Source organism: Suillus subalutaceus, assembly GCF_016647625.1.
Source record: "Suillus subalutaceus strain FC151 chromosome Unknown DFJ58scaffold_17, whole genome shotgun sequence".
NCBI classification, from domain to species: domain Eukaryota; kingdom Fungi; phylum Basidiomycota; class Agaricomycetes; order Boletales; family Suillaceae; genus Suillus; species Suillus subalutaceus.
In genome coordinates this window covers 185,826-206,923 of record NW_024540266.1, presented here as the reverse complement: position 1 = coordinate 206,923, position 21,098 = coordinate 185,826, and the positions used below count along the sequence as shown (strand labels likewise).

Sequence of the window (21,098 nt, the reverse complement as noted above, 5' to 3'; positions counted from 1 at the left end):
GAGCGTGACTGTAGGTGGCTGCGCAGTGACAACACACACTGACCACGATCTACGATGGCATCCTCTGAACTGTTGAAACAGATTCAGGCGGGGAAGAGGCTGAAGAAAGCAGAAACAAATGACCGGAGTGCACCTTTGGTTGATGCAAAGGCAAGTGGTGGTGGTGGCGGCGGCGGTATTGCTGCTGCTGCTGCTTCACGAGGAGGGGCATCGATGGGAGGACCTCCTCAACTTGGTGGATTGTTCGCTGGAGGTGTTCCTAAATTGAAGCCTAGTAATAATAATTTGGGTATGTCAGTTTCATTCATCCTATAATATTTACATTGAAACTTGTTGGATTAGCCAAACCTCCTACGCTTGGAAAGCCGCCGTCCGTTCCCAAGACAAGTACTAATGCACCACCTCCTCCTGCTAGGGGACCACCTCCTAGACCAACTCCGCCTGCACCTGCTCTACCTAATCGACGTGCACCATCACTACCGAATCGAACTGCTCCTTCTTTACCTTCAAGATCTTCACCGGCTGCACCTTCTAGAAATACTCCCACACCTCCTCCCCCGCCACGGAGACCACCACCCCCTGCAAGGACAGCTTCACCTACTCCTCCTTCTTTCCCCGCACGTCCACCATCACTACCTTCTCGCGCCGCTTCTCCCCCTGCTCGTCCCGCCTCTTCACCTCCTCGTACCGCCCCTCCCCATCCTCGTCCTGTCTCTCCACCCAAACCAGCACCATATACCCCACCACGTTCTATTCCTCCCCTTCCTCCAGCTCGCAACAGTTTACATCTTCCAGCTCCACATGCAAGGAAAGCCCCTCCTCCCCCTCCAGCCAGACCCTCGTCGATCGTCGGATCTCCTGCTCGAGCAGTCCCCCATCTACCCTCTCGTGGGCCACCTGCATTAGATGGTCCACCTGCTCCTCCAGCTCGTGTACGAGTTTTGTCAGAAGCTGACCCCCCTGCACAAGCTCCACCTGTAAATCGCCTTCCACCTTTTCGTCCTGTCCCCCCTGCGTCTGCTCCTCCAAGACCCCCTGCATCTGCTCCTCCAAGGCCCCCTGCATCTGCTCCTCCAAGACCCCCAGCATCTGCTCCTCCAAGACCCCCTGCATCTACTCCTCCAAGACCCCCTGTATCTGCTCCTCCTCCCAGACCCCCTGCCGTTTCAACACCAGTCACTGTTGAACCTCAGCCTCCCGCTTTATCTGTCGGACCACCTACCATCAATGGCAGTCCCAGGGTACCTCCATCTCGCAAAAGTAAGTTGTATCTGTCGTCTACTACTGCACATAGCTCATCATTGTTCACTAGTACCTTCGCCCCCTCCAAGCTCTGGTCTACATACGTTTCCCGTGACTGACTTCCCTCAGCCACGTCCCTTTGTCCCAGGCACCAGGCGATATGCCGGTGGTCGATCTACTGGCAGCGATTTCGACTTGACTACTTTATAGCTTGTTTTTCAATTGAGGTGTGCATAGCGTTGCTGTAGTCGCATTAGATCATGATACATCGGACATCGTTGATACATGTATTAGCGAGTTGCTCACATGATATCTGCAGTACATGGCTCCAAACCAGATTATCCACGCTAGATTTTCGGAAGTACCGTTCAGACTAGATATTACCGCCACTTGGCACTGACATATTGACAAATCGGCAATACTAATCCGCACGGGTGACACGTATACACTTACTTGCATTATAAAAACAACCTACTTCGTCACAATTCATTGACACCTAACTCTCTCAAATCCACGAACGCATCGTCCAATGCGCTTCTCCTCTTTTGTGTCGGTGGCCTCCGCCATCGCTCTTGCGTCTTTGGCCTCAGCTGAGGACGCTGCCGAGTCTTCTGATGTACTTAGCCTCACAAAGGACACCTTTAGTTCTGCCGTCAATGCAGAACCCTTGATTCTGGTCGAGTTCTTTGCTCCATGGTAGCCTTTCATCGTCCTCTGGTGAATTCTGGCTGAATTTTCCCATAGGTGTGGCCACTGCAAAGCTCTTGCTCCCCACTACGAGGAAGCAGCCACGGCGCTCAAAGACAAGGACATCAAGCTTGCCAAAGTCGACTGTGTCGACCAGGCGGACCTTTGCCAGACCCATGGCGTCCAGGGTTACCCGTACGTCCATTGTTCAAAATCTTGTCTCGCGCGCTAACCATCCCTCCACAGCACCCTGAAAGTCTTCCGCAACGGTGAATCCACCGACTATTCCGGTCCCCGAAAGGCAGACGGCATCATCAGCTACATGCTCAAGTACGCCTTACTCTCCCATCACCCATTTGTCCCTACTAACATCATCCCAAAGACAATCTCTCCCTGCCGTTTCTGATGTTACCGCCTCCAACCTCAATGAATTCCAAAACGCCGACAAGCTCGTCGTCCTTGCCTACGTCTCCTCCACCACAAAGGCCCCCGCACCCGAATTCAGCGCAACGGCAGAAAAGCTCCGCGAGGAGTATCTCTTCGGTATCACCTCTGACGCTGCAGCTATCGCAGCCGCAGGCGTCACTCCCCCCGCTATCGTCGTCTACCGCAACTTTGACGAACACATCACGGAGTACCCGAATCCGCCATCTGCAGTTACCAGCGCTGAGCTCGAAGCATGGGTTCAACAGCTGGCTATCCCTATCTTTGGCGAAGTGAACGGAGAGACGTACGCCATGTACGTTGAAAGCGGTAAACCCCTCGCATACTTGTTCTTGGACCCTACAGATGCGAAGAGCGACGAGGCGCTCGCTGCTCTCAAACCTGTTGCTGCCAAGTACCACGGCCAGATCTACTTTGTCCAGATAGATGCGTCCAAGTTTGGGGAGCATGCAAAGGCTTTGAACCTTGCTGAGCCCAAATGGCCGAGTTTTGTCATTCAGAATCTGGACAGTCAGCTCAAGTATCCGTATGACCAGAGCAAGACTATCGAGGCTGAGGCTGTGTCCGCTATGGTTGACGAGTACCCTCGCTGGGAAGCTTCTTCCTAAGCTCAAGAGCCAGCCGATTCCTGCGACTCAGGATGAGAGCGTGTTTACGCTCGTTGGTGACCAGTTCGATGAGGTCGTGTATGATGACTCCAAGGATGTGTTTGTTGAATTCTATGCTACGTGGTACGTTGTTTTTGGTCATGGTTTATGAAGCGTCTCACTCGAGATTTGTTTAGGTGCGGTCACTGCAAGCGTTTGAAGCCCATTTGGGATTCTCTCGGTGATCACTTTGCTGAAGTGAAAGATCAGTTGGTCGTGTACGTCCTCTCCTCTCCTCCAACCTTATCAACAATAACTCATTCGTTTATGCAGTGCAAAGATGGAGTCCACAGAAAACGATCTCCCAGCTTCAGTACCCTTCCGCATCAGCGGATTCCCTACCATTATGTTCAAGGCCGCTGGATCGCGGGAGTTCCTTGAATATAATGGGGACCGGGAGTTGGAATCTTTCGTTGCGTATGTGGAGGAGCATGCCAAGAACAGCTTAAAGCCTTCTGTCAAGACTCCTGAAAATGACTCGCAGGCTACGTTTGAGGCACCGCGGGAGGCTCATGATGAACTGTAATTTTTGCGTAGTGGTCTTGCCTCTATCGATATCTTATATCTTCTTGCATGCATTCAATATTCATGAGCGCAAAGTGGAGCGGACTCGTGATTGCTCTATAAAATGATGGAAAGTTGACATGGAAATAAGTGTTACAGTTTGACTTCCTTGAGACCGTGCATCCAGAAGGTGAAGTAGGCTGTTGATGTCCGATAAGTACAATGACACTGCTTGACAGAAAATACGTACGGGTGACCCCATCATCCTGAGATAAGAAATCATTGAGAAAACGACATCGGTTATTTTAACATGGAACTTACCCGGTAGTTCAACAGGGCTACCATTCCCTCGGGATTCATGTTCTCGCCAGTATACTGAAATGTCGTTTGTCAACGCGTATCAGGGGGAAAAGCACGACGCACAAATTCATAGTCTTTGAATTTACCGACCACCTTCTTGGCAAAATCATTTGCCTTGGCCTTGAATGCAGGAACAGCAGCAGGGTCTCCCTTCTCTTCCAATTTTTTCGTTACGGCCTTCATGTATTCCTAACATGTCCATCCTCATCAACCTCGATGTCCACAGACACAGCAATGATATGATATGATACCTTGAGGTGAGAGAGATATTGTTTTTTATCGTAGGTGGTAGCTTGAAGACGGAATGAATGGACGACGTTATTAACTTTTGACTGTCCTTCCTCGAGTGTCTCTTCCTGTTCTTCAGCAGAGGGGTTAGCACCTGCAAATAGATGAGTTATGTCCTGTTCTTTTTCCTTCGATCGGGCGCATACCGATATCTACATTGTCGTTTCCGACTACGATCATCTGACAGTCGACTTCATAGGCGATGTCGTCCACTTTTTTCCTGGGTTTTTAGTAGTCAGTATATGATACAGATCGAGCGCCAAGATCCAGATAGCGTACATGGGGAACGCATCGGAAAACATCTCATCGCCGGTGATGATATCTTCGTATAAAAGCATTTCGAAAAGAAACAATAAAGGGTTGTAGAGAAAAAGAAAAAGGGGGTTCCGACGAAGGAGATAGAAGTTGAGGTAAGAGAGATCTTTGAAGGCCTTTTGATCTTTATGTACGATCAGTAGATCATCATCTCGTGGGATACAAAAATATTATCATCCGAATCCCGATAGCATCACAATCCTTCTTATGTGCTACCATGGACTATCAACCGGTAGTCGTACAGAGGCATGCGAGGCCAGCTGCAGCTAAGCATAGTCCAGAATCAAGATATTGGCGTCAATTTAAACACCCGGTGTTCATCAAGGAATACGCGCCAGTCACATCTATACAGTTCTCTCCTTCCAAACCTCATAGGTATGCTGTAACAGCAGCGACGCGTGTTCAGATTTATGCACCCCGGACCCAGAAAGTGACAAAGACGATCTCGCGCTTCAAGGATGTCGCGCGCAGCGGTAATATCCGTCCTGACGGAAAGCTTGTCGTTGCAGGTGATGATACAGGTCTCGTGCAGGTATGACACATATCATATATCGCAGTGCATCCCTGATCATCCACTCAGGTCTTTGACATCAATTCACGCGCCATCCTTCGTACCCTGGACTCGCATAAACAGCCAGTACACGTCACCAAATTCTCCGCCCTCGCCCCCACCCAAGTACTCTCCTGTTCAGACGACACCACGGTAAAATTATGGGACGTCCCATCACAAATCGAAGTAGTCACGTTCCATGCACACACCGACTACGTCCGCTCTGGTGAAGTCTCAACCTCGAATCCGCACCTCATCCTCACTGGTTCTTATGACGCGACCATGAGATTATTCGACACACGGACTAGTCAGTGCGAGATGATAATGGGCGGGGACACCTCGAATGCAGTCCCAGTTGAACAAGTCAAGATGTTCCCATCTGGTACGATGGCCTTGTCTACTGCAGGTCCTATCTTACGTCTCTGGGACTTGGTTGCTGGTGGCCGTTGTTTACGTGCATTTTCAAATCATCAGAAGACTATTACCTCGCTTGCATTTGATGGCTCTGCGGGTCGTCTCTTGACGGGGAGTTTGGATCATATGGTGAAGGTTTATGATGTCGGCTCGTACAAGGTCGTACATACTATGCGATACCCTGCACCTGTTCTTTGTCTTGCTATTTCCGTATGTAAAGCTCTACTTTCTTACTCTGCTCTTGTACTAATGACAGTACAGCCAGATGAAACTCATATCGCCGCGGGAATGTCTGATGGCACGCTCTCTGTTAGACGGAGACAACCAAAAGCTTCAGAAGGCGCGGATCAGCCTTTCGCTGTTGCTTTAAAATCCGGAGCCTTCGAAACATTCTTAGGAGGCACCCTTCCTGCAATCGGTCAAGGGCGCACAAAGTCCAAGATCAAGCCCAAACCCACCGGAGATGTGGACGAGTTGAGAATCGAAAGCAGAAGAACAAAGCGTCTGAAAGAGTACGACAGGCTTTTGAAAGGGTTTAAATATTCAGCAGCTTTGGATTCAGTGCTCAGAAAGGTGACGCTCATTCGTCATGGTTGGGCAATTTGATGTTGATTTGCTTCATAGAACGTCCCACCGACAACGACTTTCTCTCTGATACAAGAACTGATCCATCGTGACGGCCTTCGGAGCGCATTGGCAGGTCGAGATGATGTTCTTTTGGAACCAGTCTTGCGTCTTCTCGTGAAGCATGTCACCGATCCCCGTTTTGGTGAAATGGTGTGCGACGTCTCAAGTCTAGTCATCGGTACGTGATCGATCGTGTTGCGCTTTTGCCGACTCAACATATCTACGCAGAAATGTACACACCGGTCCTCGGACAGTCACCGCTCATCGATTCGCTCTTCATGCGACTACGAAAGAAAGTCCTTGCCGAGATTCGGTTCCAAAAAGAACTGGTGAAAACAAAAGGCGCACTCGAAATGATATTCGCGTCCGCTACACTGACTGCCGCATAGCAGGCCACACGATTTGTACTCTACGCATATATTGCTATATATTTTAATGCCTCATGTCCGTCATGAACATTCATGCAGGAACTCGATAAGATGTTGAAGGATCTCTTTTTGTGATAGTGCTCCACCTTCCGGAGCGTGATCAGTGGCTGCGCCATTACTCTGGATGTCAGCGTCGAGGTTGTCGCGGTATATTTGAAGGGTCGAGATGATATCTTTCAAAGATTGGTTCTTGCGCTCAAGCATTTGTGTAGTATGGCCGCGAATCTGGAGTGTTACCCGACTTAGCTATCACAAGTTGTCGAAAAATGTTGCTTACCCCATCATCCTCCATGACTACCCATGCGAGGATATAATCGACTGTCTGCAGTGTGAATAGTCCGCCCTCCAGTCGGCGCAGATAAAACAAATCCTCATCTTCTGACTCGATTTCACCGCCGTCAGCAAGGGTTTCCTGCGCATTCAGTGTTCGGACCGGATGTTCGTTAACAAATATTACAAGGCACATACCTTTTTCTCCGCCTCGATCTCTGCGTCCACAACTTTCAGGCGATTATTGGCATTTTCCCGCACCTCGAGCAGCTTGTCGGCTTTTTCATAGTTATTTTCCACAAACTTGGCAAGCAGACGTATTCGACCTGGAGAGTCCGATGGAGTGTTTGAAAATAATGAGGAGATAATGCCTAGGATATGTGAAATATCTTCGGAAGCTGCTGTTGGTGCATTAGATTTAGATTTTTTTGAACCCTGCAGAGAAGGCTTGATCAGTTTGAACCATCTTGAGAGAACACTACATCTGTACCTTGCCCATAAAAGCAGCAAAGAGCGTCTTTAGTCCAAGGACCTCTACAAAGTTTGCGCAAGTGGGGGTGCCTGCTGTGCCGGACATCGCATAGTCGAGAGTTTTTATTGCTCTTGATTTTGATTGCAGTTTCTCTCTACCAACGGCGCAAGTTAGCGTTACGTCGACATCCCAAGGATGCGCTCACCTCATCATAAGAAGCATGAGGTCGACGCCTTCGCTTGCGAGGAAAAAAGACTTGACTTCCGGCTCGGCCAGCGCAGAACAAAGAGCATCGAACAAATTCTCCATAAATTCAGTCTCGTCTGCATCAACTGGGTCCCGCCTCCGGAATTGCTACATCATAGGAATTAATAGCAAAGTTTGTGATAGTCAACTGCAACTTACAGAAAGAACGTTAAGAGCGATCTCGACGCCGTCTTTCTTGCCGAAATCTTGACGGTTCACTGCATTATTCTGTAAAAGGATAGAAAGCAATTCTGCGGAATAGCCACGGTTTTCATCATGAGTCTTGGACTGGACGCGACTGAGTAACCAATTCATCATCTTGGTCTTCGACACCAGTATGAGGGAAAGGTCAGGGTTAAAACCAAGCATATTTTCGAATATGCCTGAAATGTAGGTCAGTAATGAATGGTGAAAGGTTCGGGGAACGAATACCAAGAATATGGAAGACACCCTGTCTGTCTGATTCTTCAGTCTCGTTTAAACGCGAAAGGTTGTCAACAAGCAACTCCAAGATTGAATTCTCTAGCTGCATGGGGTGGAAAACACAACACAACACTTAGAACAGAACCATGTCAAAATCTCGGGACGAACCAGAGCTTCAATGAGGGTCTTCAGCGCCACCTGCGCTTCTTCTTGCTCCTCCTCATCTTCTAGCTCATTCCCAACATCTTCGTCGGTCAGCTCATGGATCACATCAACAACATCAATGACGATATCGGCGTTCTCATGACTGAGGAGTCCAATGAGTAAACTGACAGAACCCGAACGCACGAGTTCCGGGTAGGCCAGCACAGGAGACTGTGCCAAAGACAAAAGAGATTTAAGCGCACTATCGAGGTCTGCTTCAGAGTCGATGAACCTGCAACAGCGTGAGTATAATCAGTTCTAGGACCATGAGACATTCAATGTAAATTACTTTGACGGGTCATCTGGGTACTTCGAGCGTTGGTCTTGGTTTTTGTTGGCAGCTCGCTCAAACTTCAGTAGCGTTCTTCTTATGCTTGTGATTGATATTCCTTCTGGCTTCACGTCGTGTCAATATTTATGCGTTTCGCGATATTTTGTATGCGCTCACGTCTTCCGTTGTTCCTTCTCCCTCAGCACTCTCAAAAATACTCAAGATTTGCTTCTGTTCCGAAGTCAGTCCTCCTCCGTAAAACCGTCCTTCTTCATCCTCTTCGACAAAGTAGTCTGCGTCACCCCCTGGAGCAAACGAGGTGTCAACCATTTCGTCGTCCCCGTCTTCTACAGTTGCGCGTCGCGACTGTCGGCGAGGAGCCGAACTGCTTTCAGGCATGTCAACGTCCATGACCGAAACCCCCGAGTCCCCATTTGAGGGAGTGTCGAGACGCATCTTCTTTAGCATCTCCGGGGTAGGATTGTCTGGCATCTTCCGCTTTGAGCTTGTAGGAAGCTTGGGCACCTAGAACGCGTAAACATCACAACATGCACGTGAGGGTGCAATACAACCCCTTACTTTGAAAAGCTTGTCGATGTCCATGATTCAGTATCTGGCTGATGGCTGGTGCATAAAGACATTAATTAAGGCTATACCATCATGCATAAGAGCACGTGATCTAACATTGCACTGGTCGGTTGTTTGGTCATTGCTCAGAGCTCTGCCAAAGCTTCAAAGAAAATTCTAGATGAGTTTACAGTGACTGTCTTCATTCTTGTAGAGTCTGACTAGGGGAGACTAGAAATCTACGTATGCGAATACAAAATTTCTACAGCAATGGTCATTCGGCTTATCATAGGCGGACGACGGCGTCCACCCGTACCTTGATATGCTTGCTCAACGAGAAAGCACGCATAGGCCTGACTGTGAAATGCAACAAACGAAGTGGATGCGCGGAGAATCAAGGAACAATACCCACTATGATCGTGTGGCCTTTAGTATGCACGGTGTCCATTATTATAATTTCATAGTTGGAATACATAACACGGTGAGCTGCGCTCCAGTATCAAAAAATAAAACATACTGGCAATGTCTTCGCAGACCAGCCACGTCGTCCAAACGCAGTGGTGAGGGCAGCGATCGATTAGTAAGGCTTGCCTCTATTCTTCTTCAAGTCCTTTTCGAGCTGTCTAGCCTTTCGGTGTCCTATCTCTACAGGTCGGATAGCAGTATCATCCGCCTTCTTGAGCTTGACTGGACGGTTACCTACATATTTACCTGGGATGTACTTGTCAGCGAGATTGCGGTAAATTGGACAAGAGCATTTCTCACCATCCATCTCTTTCCAAGCTTTGAGGAAATCTTCTGGATCTGAAAAGGCGACAAAACCATATTTTGCCTAATATCTCGTCAGCAAAGTTTGTAGAGCACAGGAGAACATCCACACCTTCTGGCTCAACCTGTCACGTATGACACGGGCCTTCTGGAAAGATGTGTATCGATTAAAGGCGTTTGCGAGGACATCATCGGAGACATCGTTGCTAAGATCTCCTACGAACAAGCGGAACCAAGCTACGATAAAGGATGTCAGTGGCTGACTTTCGTACGAAGTGGCACCCTTACATGGATTCCATTCTAGAAGAGTCTGATCTTCCCAGACCTTTCCACCACCCTTACGGAGCACGGTGGTGCGCTTTCCGCCCTTTGCAAGTTTCCCACCAGCGCCTCCACGCTTGTCGATCATAGCCCCGGGAACATAGACACTCTGTTGCGCAAGTATGCCGACATCATATTCGTACGCATTCGCTGGAACAGGTGCGCTGTGGTTCGACGAAGATCCGGGCAAAGGATACATGGGGCCTTGGTAAGGCTGGTGGTAAGGATTAACATCATAAGCCTGTTGCTGTTGGCTGAATTGAGAATACTGTGAGTCCATGATACGTCGACGTTGGTGCAATGAGAAATCGGGGTTATGGGCACCTCACTTACCAGATTGATAGCTAATGAAAATAATAATAAAACTAATTAGATAAGTAAATCAACAAAGGTAAACAACCACTCTCAGAAACTTTGATTGAAAGGGTGTACTCGCTGTCCCCGCCGTCCTCAAGATCCCCCAAGGTATGTCTCTATGACTATTCACTGTCCTGGGGCACGCTCCAGTCCTTATCGACTGCATACAATAATCGGATTGTTCCAATATGGCCAGTTCCCGATGGATGGACGATAGCTGCCCAGGATGCATATGTGCGGTCAACTGACAACTCCCACTAGATGCCGTTCGTCAAAAAGGTGAAATCTGGTGCCTACTTCTCCCGCTTCCAAGTGAAGTACCGCCGTAGAAGAGAGGGAAAGACCGACTGTGAGCATATTATGCATTTCTTGATCGCATGTACTAAGGTCTACTTAGACTATGCCCGCAAACGCCTTGTCACCCAGGCTAAAAACAAGTAGTGAGTTATCGCAGTATGAAGAACGGCGACGTGATCTAACAGCTCGGAAGCAATGCACCAAAATACCGTCTAGTAGTGCGCTTCACGAACCGGGACATCATTGTCCAGATCGTGTATGCACGTCTACAGGGCGACTTCGTCTTGACTGCTGCACGGTCACAAGAGCTGCCAAGATACGGAATCAACCATGGTCTCACCAACTGGACTGCTGGTATGATTCTTTCCCGTAATTTACTCCACGATATCTGATGGATACCTAGCATACGCAACTGGTCTTCTGTGCGCTCGCCGTGCATTGACCAAGCTGGGTCTTGCCGATAAATACGAGGGTGTCGCAGAGCCCGACGGTTCCCTGACGTTGACTGAGGCATTAGATGATGAAGATGCTCCACGACCTTTCAAGTGCTACCTTGATGTCGGTCTTAAGCGCACTTCTACTGGCCACCGTGTCTTCGGCGCAATGAAGGGCGCAAGTGACGGTGGTATTTTCATCCCCCACTCCGATAAGCGTTTCCCTGGGTACGACCCAGAGAGCAAGACTCTCGACAGTGAAGTGCTCAAAAAGTACATCTTTGGTGGCCACGTTGCTGAGTACATGGAGTCGCTCGAGGAGGAAGATGACGAGCGGTAAGCCATTCCATATGAACATGAAACACGTCATTTATGGTTTTTGCTCAGCTTCAAGAAACAATTCTCCTCGTATCTCGCAGATGATATTGGTTCAGAAGATATCGAGGAAATCTACACTAACGCCTATGCCGCTATTCGTGAGGACCCCGCCTTCCGGCCTACGGAGAAGACCAAGGACTGGAAGGCAGAGAGCTTGAAGTACAAGACGTCCAAACTCACGCTGGAGGAACGCAGAGCTCGCATCCAGGCGAAGATCGAGGCCTTCAAGGCTTCAGGAGGCGAGGTTGCTGCTGCCGAGGACGACGACGACGAGTAAAAAATTTCGGCTTCTCACTTACTTTCTGCATCCACATTTTCATCCACCCAGTCAAGTAGGTCATATGCTTATGATATCATGCAACACGATTATTGGCCAAAACATTTTAAGATTCTAATATAGTCTTCTCAAGTAGCTCTTGCAGCCATGCTACAAGAGAAATTGAGGTCTCTGGAGTGTATGTTTCTAGTAATGATAACTGGTGGCTTGCTCTGTTCAGACGGTATGCCGACGAGTGGATGGCAAAATCCTTGTCGAATATGACGCGGAAGTTCCTGGAAATCTCCTTAGTCCACGCTGGAAAGAGGAAGAACAATATCAATGTACTCACAATATATTTCCTTCCCATCTTCCGACCGCTTTACCACTGACGAAATCGACAAACCACGTTGCACCGACGCGTTCACAAACCTGTGAGCCCACTTCACACAACCGGTTGAGAAGGCACCTCTCGACTTCATCCGAAAGAAGCTGCACCAGCTGAGGGATGGACGCAATCGGGAGGGTTGCTTGTGGCAAATGGGCTGTAAGAGATGATGGTGAAAGGAATGTCAAGCGAAGAGTTTGCCTGTTGTGAGCAACATAAATATATGTCCAGGAACGTACTTCAGATCGCAACTTGCCTGACGTCGATACGGAGAAGAGCCTCGCCCCCAATCCTTCTTGCTGTTTCATTGGCGGCAAAATGCTCCACTAATTGGTGCCCACTCTCCCCTACAGCGTCGAATCGTAACGAGGATGGAATACCGGCCTTAAGCAAGGCAGAGACCATTTTATCTAGCTCTACTTTGATTCTGTCACAGAATACCTGATATTGAAGGAGGTCGATGATGGGCTGCAACAGAGGTGCCTTATTCGGAAATACTGAGGGTGGATGTTGTGTGTTGGCTGATGATAGGCGTTGAGATTTCTGCGAAGCATGCAGGGACAGGAGGAGCCCCTGCAGCGCGAAGTATATGAGATTACAAGTAGCGGGCAAACGTTCATCACTCTTATTGGATTCTTGAGCATTGACGGCATCACCATCAACCTACACAAGTTGAGCGCCACATCTCCGAGTTGGTCTGCAATGATAACTCACGAGTTCAAACTTAAGTTCCATTCCTTGGGCAGCGTCAATGACGATGAGCCGCTCGGCCACTCGTGCTGACGCCGTCGGTAGAGTGCTAGCCTCTTTAATCAAGACAGAGAAAAGCTCTTCCTCGACCATTTCCCTTTGCGCAATTTTAAGCGAATCTTCCAATGACGCATCTGATAAGCTTGTTATACTGTTGGAAGCAGTGCGAAAGAGGCCGCTGGAATCGGTGAGAACAAGAGAAACTTGGAGGCGGACTCGCTGACGGTGAGGAAACACAAGAACATGCGATGAAGTTTCATATGTTGCCATGTGTCCTACCGCTCTTCGTCTGAAGTGAGCTGGGGCTGGACGCATGTTAAATTAAAGACAGTAAACATAATCAGATGCTTACATTCCTCGAGTCCGAAAGAGACAAAGAAGTCTTTTGACGTTTTATCAGCACCCTTGCCTGTAGGTGCACCAAATGGGAGGGGTGCAGGCACCAATCCCCAATTGGCACGCCGGATCTTGAGTGCATCGACCCAGTACCTTTGACCTCGAAGGCGGCTTCTCTCCAGGTTGTTTGCGGCGGCTTTGAATATACTTGAAGCTTTTCTCAGAGCCTCGTCCTTTCCACCAATAGTCAGCTGAGCATTGAACGCGTCCACTGAAGGTATAGGCGAAGGCTTCGTGACAATACTTGCAGTTAATGTAGAAGAAGGTAAGGACAGGACAGGAGACGGATCAGTTGGTGCAGAAGAAGCCAGTAGCAACGAAAGGAGCTCTCTGGCATGCGTCATCTCTCCCAGTGCGGTACTAGTTTGAGAATGAGACTTCCAACGTGGCCGCCTGGAGGATCACATACAATAGCTGGGGCATGATTTCCATGCGCATTTTGAATAATTCCTCTGGGTTCATGTGGGCTTTCGAGACGCCTTCCTCCTGCTGATCTGGTTCGAGCTTGTCGTCTTTGGTATCGAGGGCCTGAGGAATGGACAAGTCTCCTGTAGCCCTCAGGGCATCTTGGCGCTCAAAAAAATCTACGCCGCGCTCGATGAATATGCGTCTCAGGTTTTCACCCAAGAGTTTGATGGGATCTTGTGGACTGATGCTTGGTTAGCGATAGAATATAGCGACGGTTTCGTGACATACGGCTCAAATACTTGCACTCCATCTGGAGTTATGTCTAGAAGGACAGGTATGCGCTCTCCTTTGTCATCCTTGTAGGGTCTTTCCAGGGAGAGTTTAGTTTTCTTCCAGGATGGTTGTTCCATCATGACGGCTACGTCCGAGTCGAGAGTCGGTGTTGTTGAGGACATTGCGGTAAACAGACTATATTATATATGAGATAACCTTCGATGAACAATCCGGATAGTCTCCGTCGCGCCTGCATGCGTCTCACAGTGAGCCGCTCAATGGTAACCAGGGCTAAGCGCTAACGCTTGCACATGATCACGATGATGCACGAATATTGACTGCCAGCAGTGCCACCTGCACGTGCAGATCGGACTCGGAGACGGAGTCACCGATCTGCCTCTCTTCATCTTTCTATTCAATTTCCAAGATCATCATCCGCTCCCATCATCCATGGTCAAGAACACTTCAGCTTCGGAAACCTCTAGTCTCAAGAGGAGGAAAACTGAAGATGATGATGTCGATCATATACAGGTCAAGAAACCCAGATCTAGAGTCAGGTTTGTCATTTTTTCCTTGCGCGCTTAGAGTGACCCAGAACCATTTTGTCCGTAGTTTCTCCTGTGGTGAATGTCATCGTCGAAAGCAGAAGGTTTGTCCATACTCTTATCATTCAAATTACACTGTTAAAATGTTCCCCATGGCAGTGCGACCGGCAGATACCGTGCTCTCATGTATGGCTCTCTCATGTCGTTTATTACCCGTTCTTCTGACAGTCTTCCTAGTGTATAGCACGAAAAGTACCAGAGCTTTGCAAAGCATACACTCCCGGAAAAACAGACCAAGATCTGAGCGTCCGCTTAGCCAGGCTTGAGCACATTATCGAGCAGGCTTTGCCTCAATACTTCAATTCACCGTCTCAGTCTTCCTATTCAGCTGCAGACAGACACCAAAGTTCTACATCTGATGGCCCAGATGACGATAATCGTTCGATAACTGATGAGCAGGATCCAAGCGGCGGTACCTTCCACAGTGGAAAATGGTTTGGCAATAGCGCGTCAGGAAGTGTAGCACCCGCCTCCGTTCTGGAGCAAGTGAATGTTTTGATTCATGCTAGTTTTATTGTCTGACATCCTTTTCACTAGCTGGCAAACGTCGTTGTTGCCAGTTCGATTCAAGAACAGTGGGATTCGCCTCATTCCACTTCTAATATCATTGCTGGACCTTCCGGCCAGCACGGGACTGGTCACGGCGAGCATAAATCAGCCTTAGCGACCCCATCGATAATCGAGTCGGTGCGACAAGATTCTGAGCCTTCAGCAGCTGACAACCTCAAGAGTCTTGTCCAAGAATGCGGCGTATCACCGCACAAAATCTCGGAGCTCCTTCAGGAACTCCCTCCACAACGGTTTTCCGATGTACTTATTGATCATTATTTCGCTGCAATGTTAGTTGATGCCCTATTTGTTGTCCAGTCTTGATGATTTTTCCCCTTGATTGTAGCAATTGGACGAGATATCCCGTTTGCGAGGCTGACTTTCGGACTGCCTACGCATCTCTTTGCGCCAATGGAGTTGGCGCCAATACTAACGATGCACGCTTCCTTCCGTTGTTGTTCGTGGTGCTTGCTATTTCTGTGCGATTGGCACCTGAACATCTTGCTGGCGACGCGCGAACAAGAAGAGTGACATCTCTGAGATATTACTGGTCTTGTACGTCATTGATCGAGTATAATGTGTTTTATGCCCACCCGTTTTCTGAATAGCTCGACGCTCTCTGCTTATCGCCGCAGCTATCCAACCGGATTCACTGGATATTGTTCTCACTCGCTTACTCGTGAGTGTTGAAGGTTATGTACGCGGCGCGGAGTTCTAACATCAGCACTAGAGTGCACGATTCTTGACTTTTGATCGTCGCATTACGGAATGTTGGAGTCAATTGGGTGCCGCTGTACGAACAGCTCAAGCACTTGGATTCCATCGTGATGCTGCACCTTCGGTAAGTTCGTAAATATCCTATTGATATGCCTGTTTTGATTTAGCTTGTACAGGGACTTGATCCGGCTCAGGTTGAAAACCGACGCCGCATATGGTAAGGATACCAATGTCTCCTCAAGGTCTAAACTTAGGGAATTTTGAAGGTCATATCTTTATCACGCCGATCGTTCCTACGCACTTGTGCTTGGAAGACCTCATGCTATTCAGGACGATTACACCTGCACCCTCCCGCCTTTGAACATCGATGACGACTTTTCCCCTGCCGCCATTCGCAATCCACCTCCCCTTTCCAGCCCTACGCTGATGACCTTTGTTATTCTCAGGCATCAGCTGGCCTCCATTATTGGACGGATGGTACATCATTTCCAGAAGGTCAAGTCACCCAGTCATTATTCTGACGTCTTGGCGCTGGATGACGACCTTTTAAAATTTGTTACCAACTTACCACCTCACTTTTCGTTGGATCCCGACACATCCCTCGACGAAACAAAAAAATTCATTCCTGTTCACCGCTTCCTCCTCATTACCGAGGTGTTGTTCGTTCGCGTCGGCCTCCATCGTCCATATTTATTGCGGAAATTGAGTTGCGATCGTTACCCTGCGTTCCCGAAAGGCGTGCTTCGAGTCTTCGATCAAGGATTTCCAAGTTCGTAAGGCCTTCCGCGACTCAATGCCAAAAGAAACTCGCGATTCTCTGAGCAACGCCTACAGAGAGTTTCAAACGGCGATGATCAGTGGCATTTATCTAGTCTTGCACCCCAGAGGCAAGGACGCAGACATGATGCACACTATTTTGGACGGCTTCCTGGCAGACCATGAGGGCGTGCGCGAGATGGACGAAACAACTCGGAGGGAGCTCAAGACTATCGAGTTTCTTAAGAGCCGCGCATCACAAATGGCAGAAAGTGCGTCGCATGGCGTGGATGGAGCAAGCTCACCTACAAACGGGCATACTGGGGAACAGCACTCCACAATCTTCTCCATACCCACTTCTCGTTCTGCTCTGCCTCCATCTACACGCCAAGCTCTCACGATGGGTACAACGTCGCCGAAAACCTTGTCTCCCACAATGTCTTCGCCTGTAGTATACGCGTTATCACCCCCTTACACGCATTCCCCCGCTATGCAACGTCTGCAGCACAGTGGATCTAACGACGGTACGGTTACGCTCGGCTCACCCGCTGGCAGCGGCAGTCCGAGTGGGGAAGAAGAATCCGCTGCTCAGTCTCTCTTGGATCATTGGTGCAGTACTTTCGGTGGGAGTCCTGCGGTCGATGCGACAGCAGGCATGCCTGCTTTATCTTGGGGAGGGCCTGGTGGTGCTGACTTCTCAGGCTGGATAGGACCTAACAACAATCCAATGGCTGGTGATCCTGGTTTGATGGAAGTAGATGGTTCGGACTGGAGTTACTGGGAAGCACTGGTCAATCAGATCAAGCCTGGACCACAACTTTAATCTGTGTTTATATCATACGTTCTGTTCATATTATTTTTTATAGTGCACTCTTACTTTTCGCTGTAGATTTTTTCTCTATTACTTTATTTCGACACAGGCAGTAGTACACATCTGTAGTCATATCTAGGTCCCTGATCTATAGAACCACCAACCACAACGTTGCTAGAGCACATAGGAGATGCACGCTCAGATCAGGGCCTCCTCGGTTACCTCTGCTTGAAGGTCTTCTCTGTCGCGTGAGCTTGATTTGATCTATTACGGTGGGGTGCGAGACCATGCGTTGTCGAAGAGGAGGGGGGGGCAGCGGGATTTTTATAATCGGAGGACAAAGCATCTCCCAGGGATGTCGTGCATTGATGGTGTTTTAGTGTTTCGCATGGACGGGTTGGTAATGGACGGCTGCGAGGTGAAACGACTGGGCTCGACGAAATCTTGCTCTTGGGGGGTACAAGATGTCCAACACCCCACGGAATAGGAGCCCCGCCAGGCTGCTCGCTGTTTTGAGGGAGAGTGGTGTTGCCAGAATACGAAGCAATCTCAAAAGCTCTATAATTAGCTTCTGCACGAAGAGGGTTTACCACTGTGCTTACTGTGAACCGAGAAGTCCAAGTGGATCCGGCCGGGACCCCGTTATTCGAAAACTGGTATACCGGTATCAGTAAAAGACCACTTGAACTCGCATAGCTGCTATGCACCATACCTGGTAGAAGTAAATGTCTGCATTGGGTGCCACGTCAGGCAATAGCCAACTGTACGATGACATGTTAGTCCCGTCTAGGTGCTCGACAACGGTTGTAACCATTGACATGTTCAGGTTGGAGCCGGACATGAGGTCTGTAGCAACCAATGTCAAAGTAAAAATAGGACCAGGGATGTGACTGCATACAGATGGTGGCGTTTCTCCATGGTTGGGTGGAGCCGGACCTGTCGGTATCCCAAGAGATGAGACAGGGTGATCCTGACCTGAACACGTCGCCAGGGCCGGGGGACACAGGTTTTATGGTGGCACAGGCGAAGGACGGAAGTAGGAAGAAGCTTAGGAGCCATTGGATTGACATTATGAGCGAAGTAAACCTGTACGGATATAGCGTCGGGATTCACTGTTTCACCCTCGTGAGCAGCGACCAAGGTGTTCCGGAGGACCATGTTGGAAGAAGGCGGTTTATATGTTGTCGAAGCAGTCAGCCGCCATGTCAGCCGCTAGAGCAAGCTTGCTCGAATCTGGCAAGTTATTCAAAACCTCTGAACACAATATTAAGAAAGGTCCACCAAACGATTTGCGACTGCATGTAGGCGAGAAAGTCTCAAGATGTGCCACTGTGGTGCCAAGCCCAAATCATCCTTGAAAACCGAAAGAGGCAACATTCTGCTACTTCCAGCTACCACAGCACTCAATCTCTCATGCAGACCATTAACCGCTTTCTCTATGGACCGACACCTGAAGAGAGAGTGCGTGTATGGCAAGGAAAATTGCGTTCAGAAAGCCGACAACTGGACAGGGAGATGAGGCAGGTCGGCACCCTGTTCTGTAGTGCGCATATCCCACGCTAATCCCCGGTGCAGCTTGAAGCTGCGACTGCTAAAGCACGCACGACGGTGAAGCAGCTTGCTACCAAGGGAGATGTGAAGTCTGCACGAATCCTCGCCAAGGAGGTCGTCCGCAGTAATAAGCAGAAAGACAGATTGTCTGTTAGCAAAGCACGCTTGGGATCGATCGGTACCCAGCTACAGCAGCAGCTGGGTGAGTGAAGACTCTTAATTTGAAGTATGGCTGATTTACATGCTACGACTCTGCAGCCATGGTCAAAGTTACAGGGTCGTTGCAGAAGTCTACAGAAATTATGAAACTATCCAACTCGCTTGTCAAATTGCCCCAGATAAGTCAAGCAATGCGAGAAATGAGCATGGAAATGACGAAGGTGTGCTATGTTTTTCCATCGCGTTCCCCTGACTATCTGACTTGTACCCCAGGCTGGGATCATGGAGGAAATGCTTGGAGACACCTTACAAATGGACGAGGACGAAGAGCTAGAAGAAGAGGCAGACGCTGAAGTTGAGAAGGTTCTTTTCGACCTCACTAACGGGAAACTCGGGCTAGCTGGCTCAGCCGGAACGGATCTACCAGTATGTCATACTCTCCTCTTGAGTAGTTTATATTCTGAATTTTGTGCCAGGCACCACAAGATCGACTGGAGGACGATGAGGCGGAGAGGGTAATGGAGGAAGCCCGAAAACAGCTAAACGGTCTGTTGAGCGGCTGATTTCACGTTTGTTTGTATGAAGTAGACGATGTTACTGATACCTCTGGGCAAATGGACAAGTCCTTAGCCTGTATTCTAGAATATATAAAGTTATTGTATTTGGATGCGACTTGCATGGAAACATGTGCTCATGGACATCAATGAATCTCGAAGTCTACTATGGAATGACAGTTGTAAGGCATTGTAATGTTAGAAAGGCGCGAAGCACAGGCTTGCAGAAGTGGATATACACCCAGTAGCAAGTCATGCATTATAACCCTCATCTTCTGGTAGAAGAATGGTCTCGGTCCTCGCCATTTAGTGGGTCAACATCAAATGATTAGCTGGCCACCTGGGTTTAAGATAGACCTGAGATTGTAAGATGGAAAAGACGAACAAATTGCACACGATCAGAAAACTGATCAGCTTTAGGGCCGGTTAGACAACGTCGACTGAGGTAAATCGAATTAAGCTGCAGTGTTACGTACATGATGGATGTTGAAACCGTCTTCGATGTTTTACGTTTCGAACTTCTTTCGTTCTTTCCCCCGGGCCCCGGGCTGGGCATATAAGTAAGACTCAGGGAACAAAACCCTTGTGAGCCTTGGAAGATCTCCTTTTCCTTTTCCGACCCGTTGGCTTTAATATTGTCAAACGTGGGTTCTTGAGCCCACGGGGAGTTTCAAACTGTTTCGCGGCCGCCTTCCATAGGTCCACATCACAAGTACCGTCTACTGCCTTGCAGATTCCGAGTCCACTGGCTACTGCGCAACAATCTTGTCTCGATACCAGCAGTTCCCGTAATCGATACTCCTGTGTTTTCAATGCAAACCGTCGGCATCTGCTATACCTGACTTCTACTATGCGATTTTCGCATTCTATGAACCTGCTTTGACGATACTTGGGTTCATAGGAACGGTGCACGACCCTGAAACAGTGAGTATCTTAGTCTTCTCCTTCAGTCGAACATCTAATAACCACCTGTGTGACAGACACACAATACACAAGCGCCATGGCCAGCGGATCATCCCCCACCTGCTAGCCTTCCAAAGGCATCCATCGTGACTGTAATTCAACTAGCTCACGTCTGTGCGCTCGTGGGGGTCGTTAACTTTTTTGTATTAACGGCCATCCGCAAGCATCTCTCGACCCAACCCGCTATACAAGAGAAGATCGTATTTGGTCTCATGACCCCCCTTCTCATGGGAGATTGCATGCACCTCTTCGTTACGCTGTGGGCTCTCGGAGATGAGAGATGGGATATTTCACAGTGGAGTCCAATGCTTTGGACCACCATTGTCCTTGGGTTTACTCTTATGATACCCCGGATCATGTGGCATCTTGGAATTTGGAGATATGTTGATACTCGCGACAGACAGGTTGACATTACTACAGATGAAAAGAAATAGTGCGAGAAGAGAAT

General features: G+C 48.9%; 12 protein-coding genes across 12 annotated transcripts; 7 read left to right on the top strand and 5 right to left on the bottom strand.

The window, feature by feature from the left end:
- Positions 1-21: 21 nt before the first annotated feature.
- DFJ58DRAFT_769787 (uncharacterized protein) lies at positions 22-1,675 on the top strand. The gene is made up of 3 exons (XM_041389034.1): positions 22-289; positions 343-1,260; positions 1,313-1,675. The coding sequence occupies exons 1-3, from the start codon at positions 55-57 to the stop codon at positions 1,450-1,452; spliced, it is 1,293 nt and encodes a 430-aa protein (XP_041247766.1). The 5' UTR covers positions 22-54; the 3' UTR covers positions 1,453-1,675.
- Positions 1,676-3,604, top strand: DFJ58DRAFT_911755 (thioredoxin-like protein). The gene is made up of 7 exons (XM_041395246.1): positions 1,676-1,938; positions 1,987-2,124; positions 2,176-2,259; positions 2,312-2,945; positions 2,971-3,104; positions 3,158-3,238; positions 3,294-3,604. The coding sequence occupies exons 1-7, from the start codon at positions 1,772-1,774 to the stop codon at positions 3,544-3,546; spliced, it is 1,491 nt and encodes a 496-aa protein (XP_041247765.1). The 5' UTR covers positions 1,676-1,771; the 3' UTR covers positions 3,547-3,604.
- On the bottom strand, positions 3,605-4,640 carry DFJ58DRAFT_769782 (Mss4-like protein). The gene is made up of 7 exons (XM_041389033.1): positions 4,452-4,640; positions 4,319-4,392; positions 4,136-4,266; positions 3,948-4,073; positions 3,846-3,899; positions 3,775-3,790; positions 3,605-3,724 (listed from the first exon to the last, which is right to left on the bottom strand). The coding sequence occupies exons 1-7, from the start codon at positions 4,508-4,510 to the stop codon at positions 3,678-3,680; spliced, it is 507 nt and encodes a 168-aa protein (XP_041247764.1). The 5' UTR covers positions 4,511-4,640; the 3' UTR covers positions 3,605-3,677.
- Positions 4,641-6,467, top strand: DFJ58DRAFT_743051 (WD40 repeat-like protein; the record flags this gene model as incomplete). Its single annotated transcript, XM_041387237.1, has 5 exons — positions 4,641-5,019; positions 5,068-5,661; positions 5,713-6,024; positions 6,076-6,256; positions 6,307-6,467. The coding sequence occupies exons 1-5, from the start codon at positions 4,705-4,707 to the stop codon at positions 6,465-6,467; spliced, it is 1,563 nt and encodes a 520-aa protein (XP_041247763.1). The 5' UTR covers positions 4,641-4,704.
- A 30-nt stretch (positions 6,468-6,497) lies between these two features.
- Positions 6,498-9,031, bottom strand: DFJ58DRAFT_141162 (Catenin-beta-like protein). The gene is made up of 11 exons (XM_041378846.1): positions 8,972-9,031; positions 8,570-8,917; positions 8,411-8,517; positions 8,086-8,353; positions 7,927-8,020; positions 7,654-7,877; positions 7,454-7,602; positions 7,267-7,402; positions 6,975-7,211; positions 6,784-6,918; positions 6,498-6,731 (listed from the first exon to the last, which is right to left on the bottom strand). The coding sequence occupies exons 1-11, from the start codon at positions 8,993-8,995 to the stop codon at positions 6,528-6,530; spliced, it is 1,926 nt and encodes a 641-aa protein (XP_041247762.1). The 5' UTR covers positions 8,996-9,031; the 3' UTR covers positions 6,498-6,527.
- A 448-nt stretch (positions 9,032-9,479) lies between these two features.
- DFJ58DRAFT_140741 (RNA-binding domain-containing protein) lies at positions 9,480-10,405 on the bottom strand. The gene is made up of 4 exons (XM_041378841.1): positions 10,016-10,405; positions 9,840-9,964; positions 9,725-9,791; positions 9,480-9,670 (listed from the first exon to the last, which is right to left on the bottom strand). The coding sequence occupies exons 1-4, from the start codon at positions 10,326-10,328 to the stop codon at positions 9,537-9,539; spliced, it is 639 nt and encodes a 212-aa protein (XP_041247761.1). The 5' UTR covers positions 10,329-10,405; the 3' UTR covers positions 9,480-9,536.
- A 261-nt stretch (positions 10,406-10,666) lies between these two features.
- DFJ58DRAFT_714538 (60S ribosomal protein L5) lies at positions 10,667-11,791 on the top strand (the record flags this gene model as incomplete). The annotated part of the gene is made up of 5 exons (XM_041384035.1): positions 10,667-10,754; positions 10,803-10,845; positions 10,896-11,056; positions 11,106-11,472; positions 11,524-11,791. 5 exons carry the CDS (start codon positions 10,667-10,669, stop codon positions 11,789-11,791), a joined length of 927 nt encoding a protein of 308 aa, XP_041247760.1.
- DFJ58DRAFT_140840 (subunit 17 of mediator complex-domain-containing protein) lies at positions 11,785-14,372 on the bottom strand. Its single transcript, XM_041378843.1, has 7 exons — positions 14,001-14,372; positions 13,714-13,953; positions 13,261-13,664; positions 12,873-13,213; positions 12,415-12,821; positions 12,123-12,359; positions 11,785-12,066 (listed from the first exon to the last, which is right to left on the bottom strand). The coding sequence occupies exons 1-7, from the start codon at positions 14,165-14,167 to the stop codon at positions 11,898-11,900; spliced, it is 1,965 nt and encodes a 654-aa protein (XP_041247759.1). The 5' UTR covers positions 14,168-14,372; the 3' UTR covers positions 11,785-11,897.
- Positions 14,373-14,435: 63 nt separating this feature from the next.
- On the top strand, positions 14,436-17,435 carry DFJ58DRAFT_714536 (fungal-specific transcription factor domain-containing protein; the record flags this gene model as incomplete). Its single annotated transcript, XM_041384034.1, has 11 exons — positions 14,436-14,542; positions 14,598-14,634; positions 14,690-14,716; positions 14,768-15,076; positions 15,128-15,429; positions 15,486-15,694; positions 15,748-15,818; positions 15,870-15,980; positions 16,033-16,073; positions 16,123-16,538; positions 16,564-17,435. The coding sequence occupies 11 exons, from the start codon at positions 14,436-14,438 to the stop codon at positions 17,433-17,435; spliced, it is 2,502 nt and encodes an 833-aa protein (XP_041247758.1).
- A 206-nt stretch (positions 17,436-17,641) lies between these two features.
- Positions 17,642-18,493, bottom strand: DFJ58DRAFT_654594 (uncharacterized protein; the record flags this gene model as incomplete). Its single annotated transcript, XM_041381803.1, has 4 exons — positions 17,642-17,971; positions 18,026-18,076; positions 18,136-18,269; positions 18,322-18,493. 4 exons carry the CDS (start codon positions 18,491-18,493, stop codon positions 17,642-17,644), a joined length of 687 nt encoding a protein of 228 aa, XP_041247757.1.
- A 343-nt stretch (positions 18,494-18,836) lies between these two features.
- Positions 18,837-19,696, top strand: DFJ58DRAFT_654570 (vacuolar sorting protein Vps24; the record flags this gene model as incomplete). The annotated part of the gene is made up of 5 exons (XM_041381800.1): positions 18,837-18,947; positions 18,999-19,176; positions 19,233-19,354; positions 19,407-19,559; positions 19,610-19,696. 5 exons carry the CDS (start codon positions 18,837-18,839, stop codon positions 19,694-19,696), a joined length of 651 nt encoding a protein of 216 aa, XP_041247756.1.
- An 810-nt stretch (positions 19,697-20,506) lies between these two features.
- On the top strand, positions 20,507-21,084 carry DFJ58DRAFT_654691 (uncharacterized protein; the record flags this gene model as incomplete). The annotated part of the gene is made up of 2 exons (XM_041381809.1): positions 20,507-20,611; positions 20,668-21,084. Coding segments are annotated over 2 exons (522 nt in total), but the record flags the coding sequence as incomplete, so codon positions are not given.
- Positions 21,085-21,098: the final 14 nt, after the last annotated feature.

Excerpts from the sequence above, each read along its gene's own strand:
- DFJ58DRAFT_911755 (XM_041395246.1), top strand. The coding sequence starts at position 1,772 with ATGCGCTTCTCCTCTTTTGTGTCGGTGGCCTCCGCCATCGCTCTTGCG. Across the intron at positions 2,260-2,311 it reads ATCATCAGCTACATGCTCAA|ACAATCTCTCCCTGCCGTTT; the intron begins GTACGCCTTACT and ends ATCATCCCAAAG. Across the intron at positions 3,239-3,293 it reads GTGAAAGATCAGTTGGTCGT|TGCAAAGATGGAGTCCACAG; the intron begins GTACGTCCTCTC and ends TCGTTTATGCAG.
- DFJ58DRAFT_140840 (XM_041378843.1), bottom strand. The coding sequence starts at position 14,167 with ATGTCCTCAACAACACCGACTCTCGACTCGGACGTAGCCGTCATGATG. Across the intron at positions 13,665-13,713 it reads GAAATCATGCCCCAGCTATT|TACCGCACTGGGAGAGATGA; the intron begins GTATGTGATCCT and ends TTCTCAAACTAG. Across the intron at positions 12,822-12,872 it reads TGGAACTTAAGTTTGAACTC|GTTGATGGTGATGCCGTCAA; the intron begins GTGAGTTATCAT and ends CAACTTGTGTAG.
- DFJ58DRAFT_141162 (XM_041378846.1), bottom strand. The coding sequence starts at position 8,995 with ATGGACATCGACAAGCTTTTCAAA. Across the intron at positions 8,918-8,971 it reads ACATCGACAAGCTTTTCAAA|GTGCCCAAGCTTCCTACAAG; the intron begins GTAAGGGGTTGT and ends TACGCGTTCTAG. Across the intron at positions 8,354-8,410 it reads TACCCAGATGACCCGTCAAA|GTTCATCGACTCTGAAGCAG; the intron begins GTAATTTACATT and ends ACGCTGTTGCAG.
- DFJ58DRAFT_140741 (XM_041378841.1), bottom strand. The coding sequence starts at position 10,328 with ATGGACTCACAGTATTCTCAATTCAGCCAACAGCAACAGGCTTATGAT. Across the intron at positions 9,965-10,015 it reads TCTTCTAGAATGGAATCCAT|CTTGGTTCCGCTTGTTCGTA; the intron begins GTAAGGGTGCCA and ends CCTTTATCGTAG. Across the intron at positions 9,671-9,724 it reads AGCTTGGAAAGAGATGGATG|GTAAATATGTAGGTAACCGT; the intron begins GTGAGAAATGCT and ends AGTACATCCCAG.
- DFJ58DRAFT_769782 (XM_041389033.1), bottom strand. The coding sequence starts at position 4,510 with ATGCTTTTATACGAAGATATCATCACCGGCGATGAGATGTTTTCCGAT. Across the intron at positions 4,393-4,451 it reads TTTTCCGATGCGTTCCCCAT|GAAAAAAGTGGACGACATCG; the intron begins GTACGCTATCTG and ends CTAAAAACCCAG. Across the intron at positions 4,267-4,318 it reads AAACGACAATGTAGATATCG|GTGCTAACCCCTCTGCTGAA; the intron begins GTATGCGCCCGA and ends ATCTATTTGCAG.
- DFJ58DRAFT_769787 (XM_041389034.1), top strand. The coding sequence starts at position 55 with ATGGCATCCTCTGAACTGTTGAAACAGATTCAGGCGGGGAAGAGGCTG. Across the intron at positions 290-342 it reads GCCTAGTAATAATAATTTGG|CCAAACCTCCTACGCTTGGA; the intron begins GTATGTCAGTTT and ends TTGTTGGATTAG. Across the intron at positions 1,261-1,312 it reads GGTACCTCCATCTCGCAAAA|TACCTTCGCCCCCTCCAAGC; the intron begins GTAAGTTGTATC and ends ATTGTTCACTAG.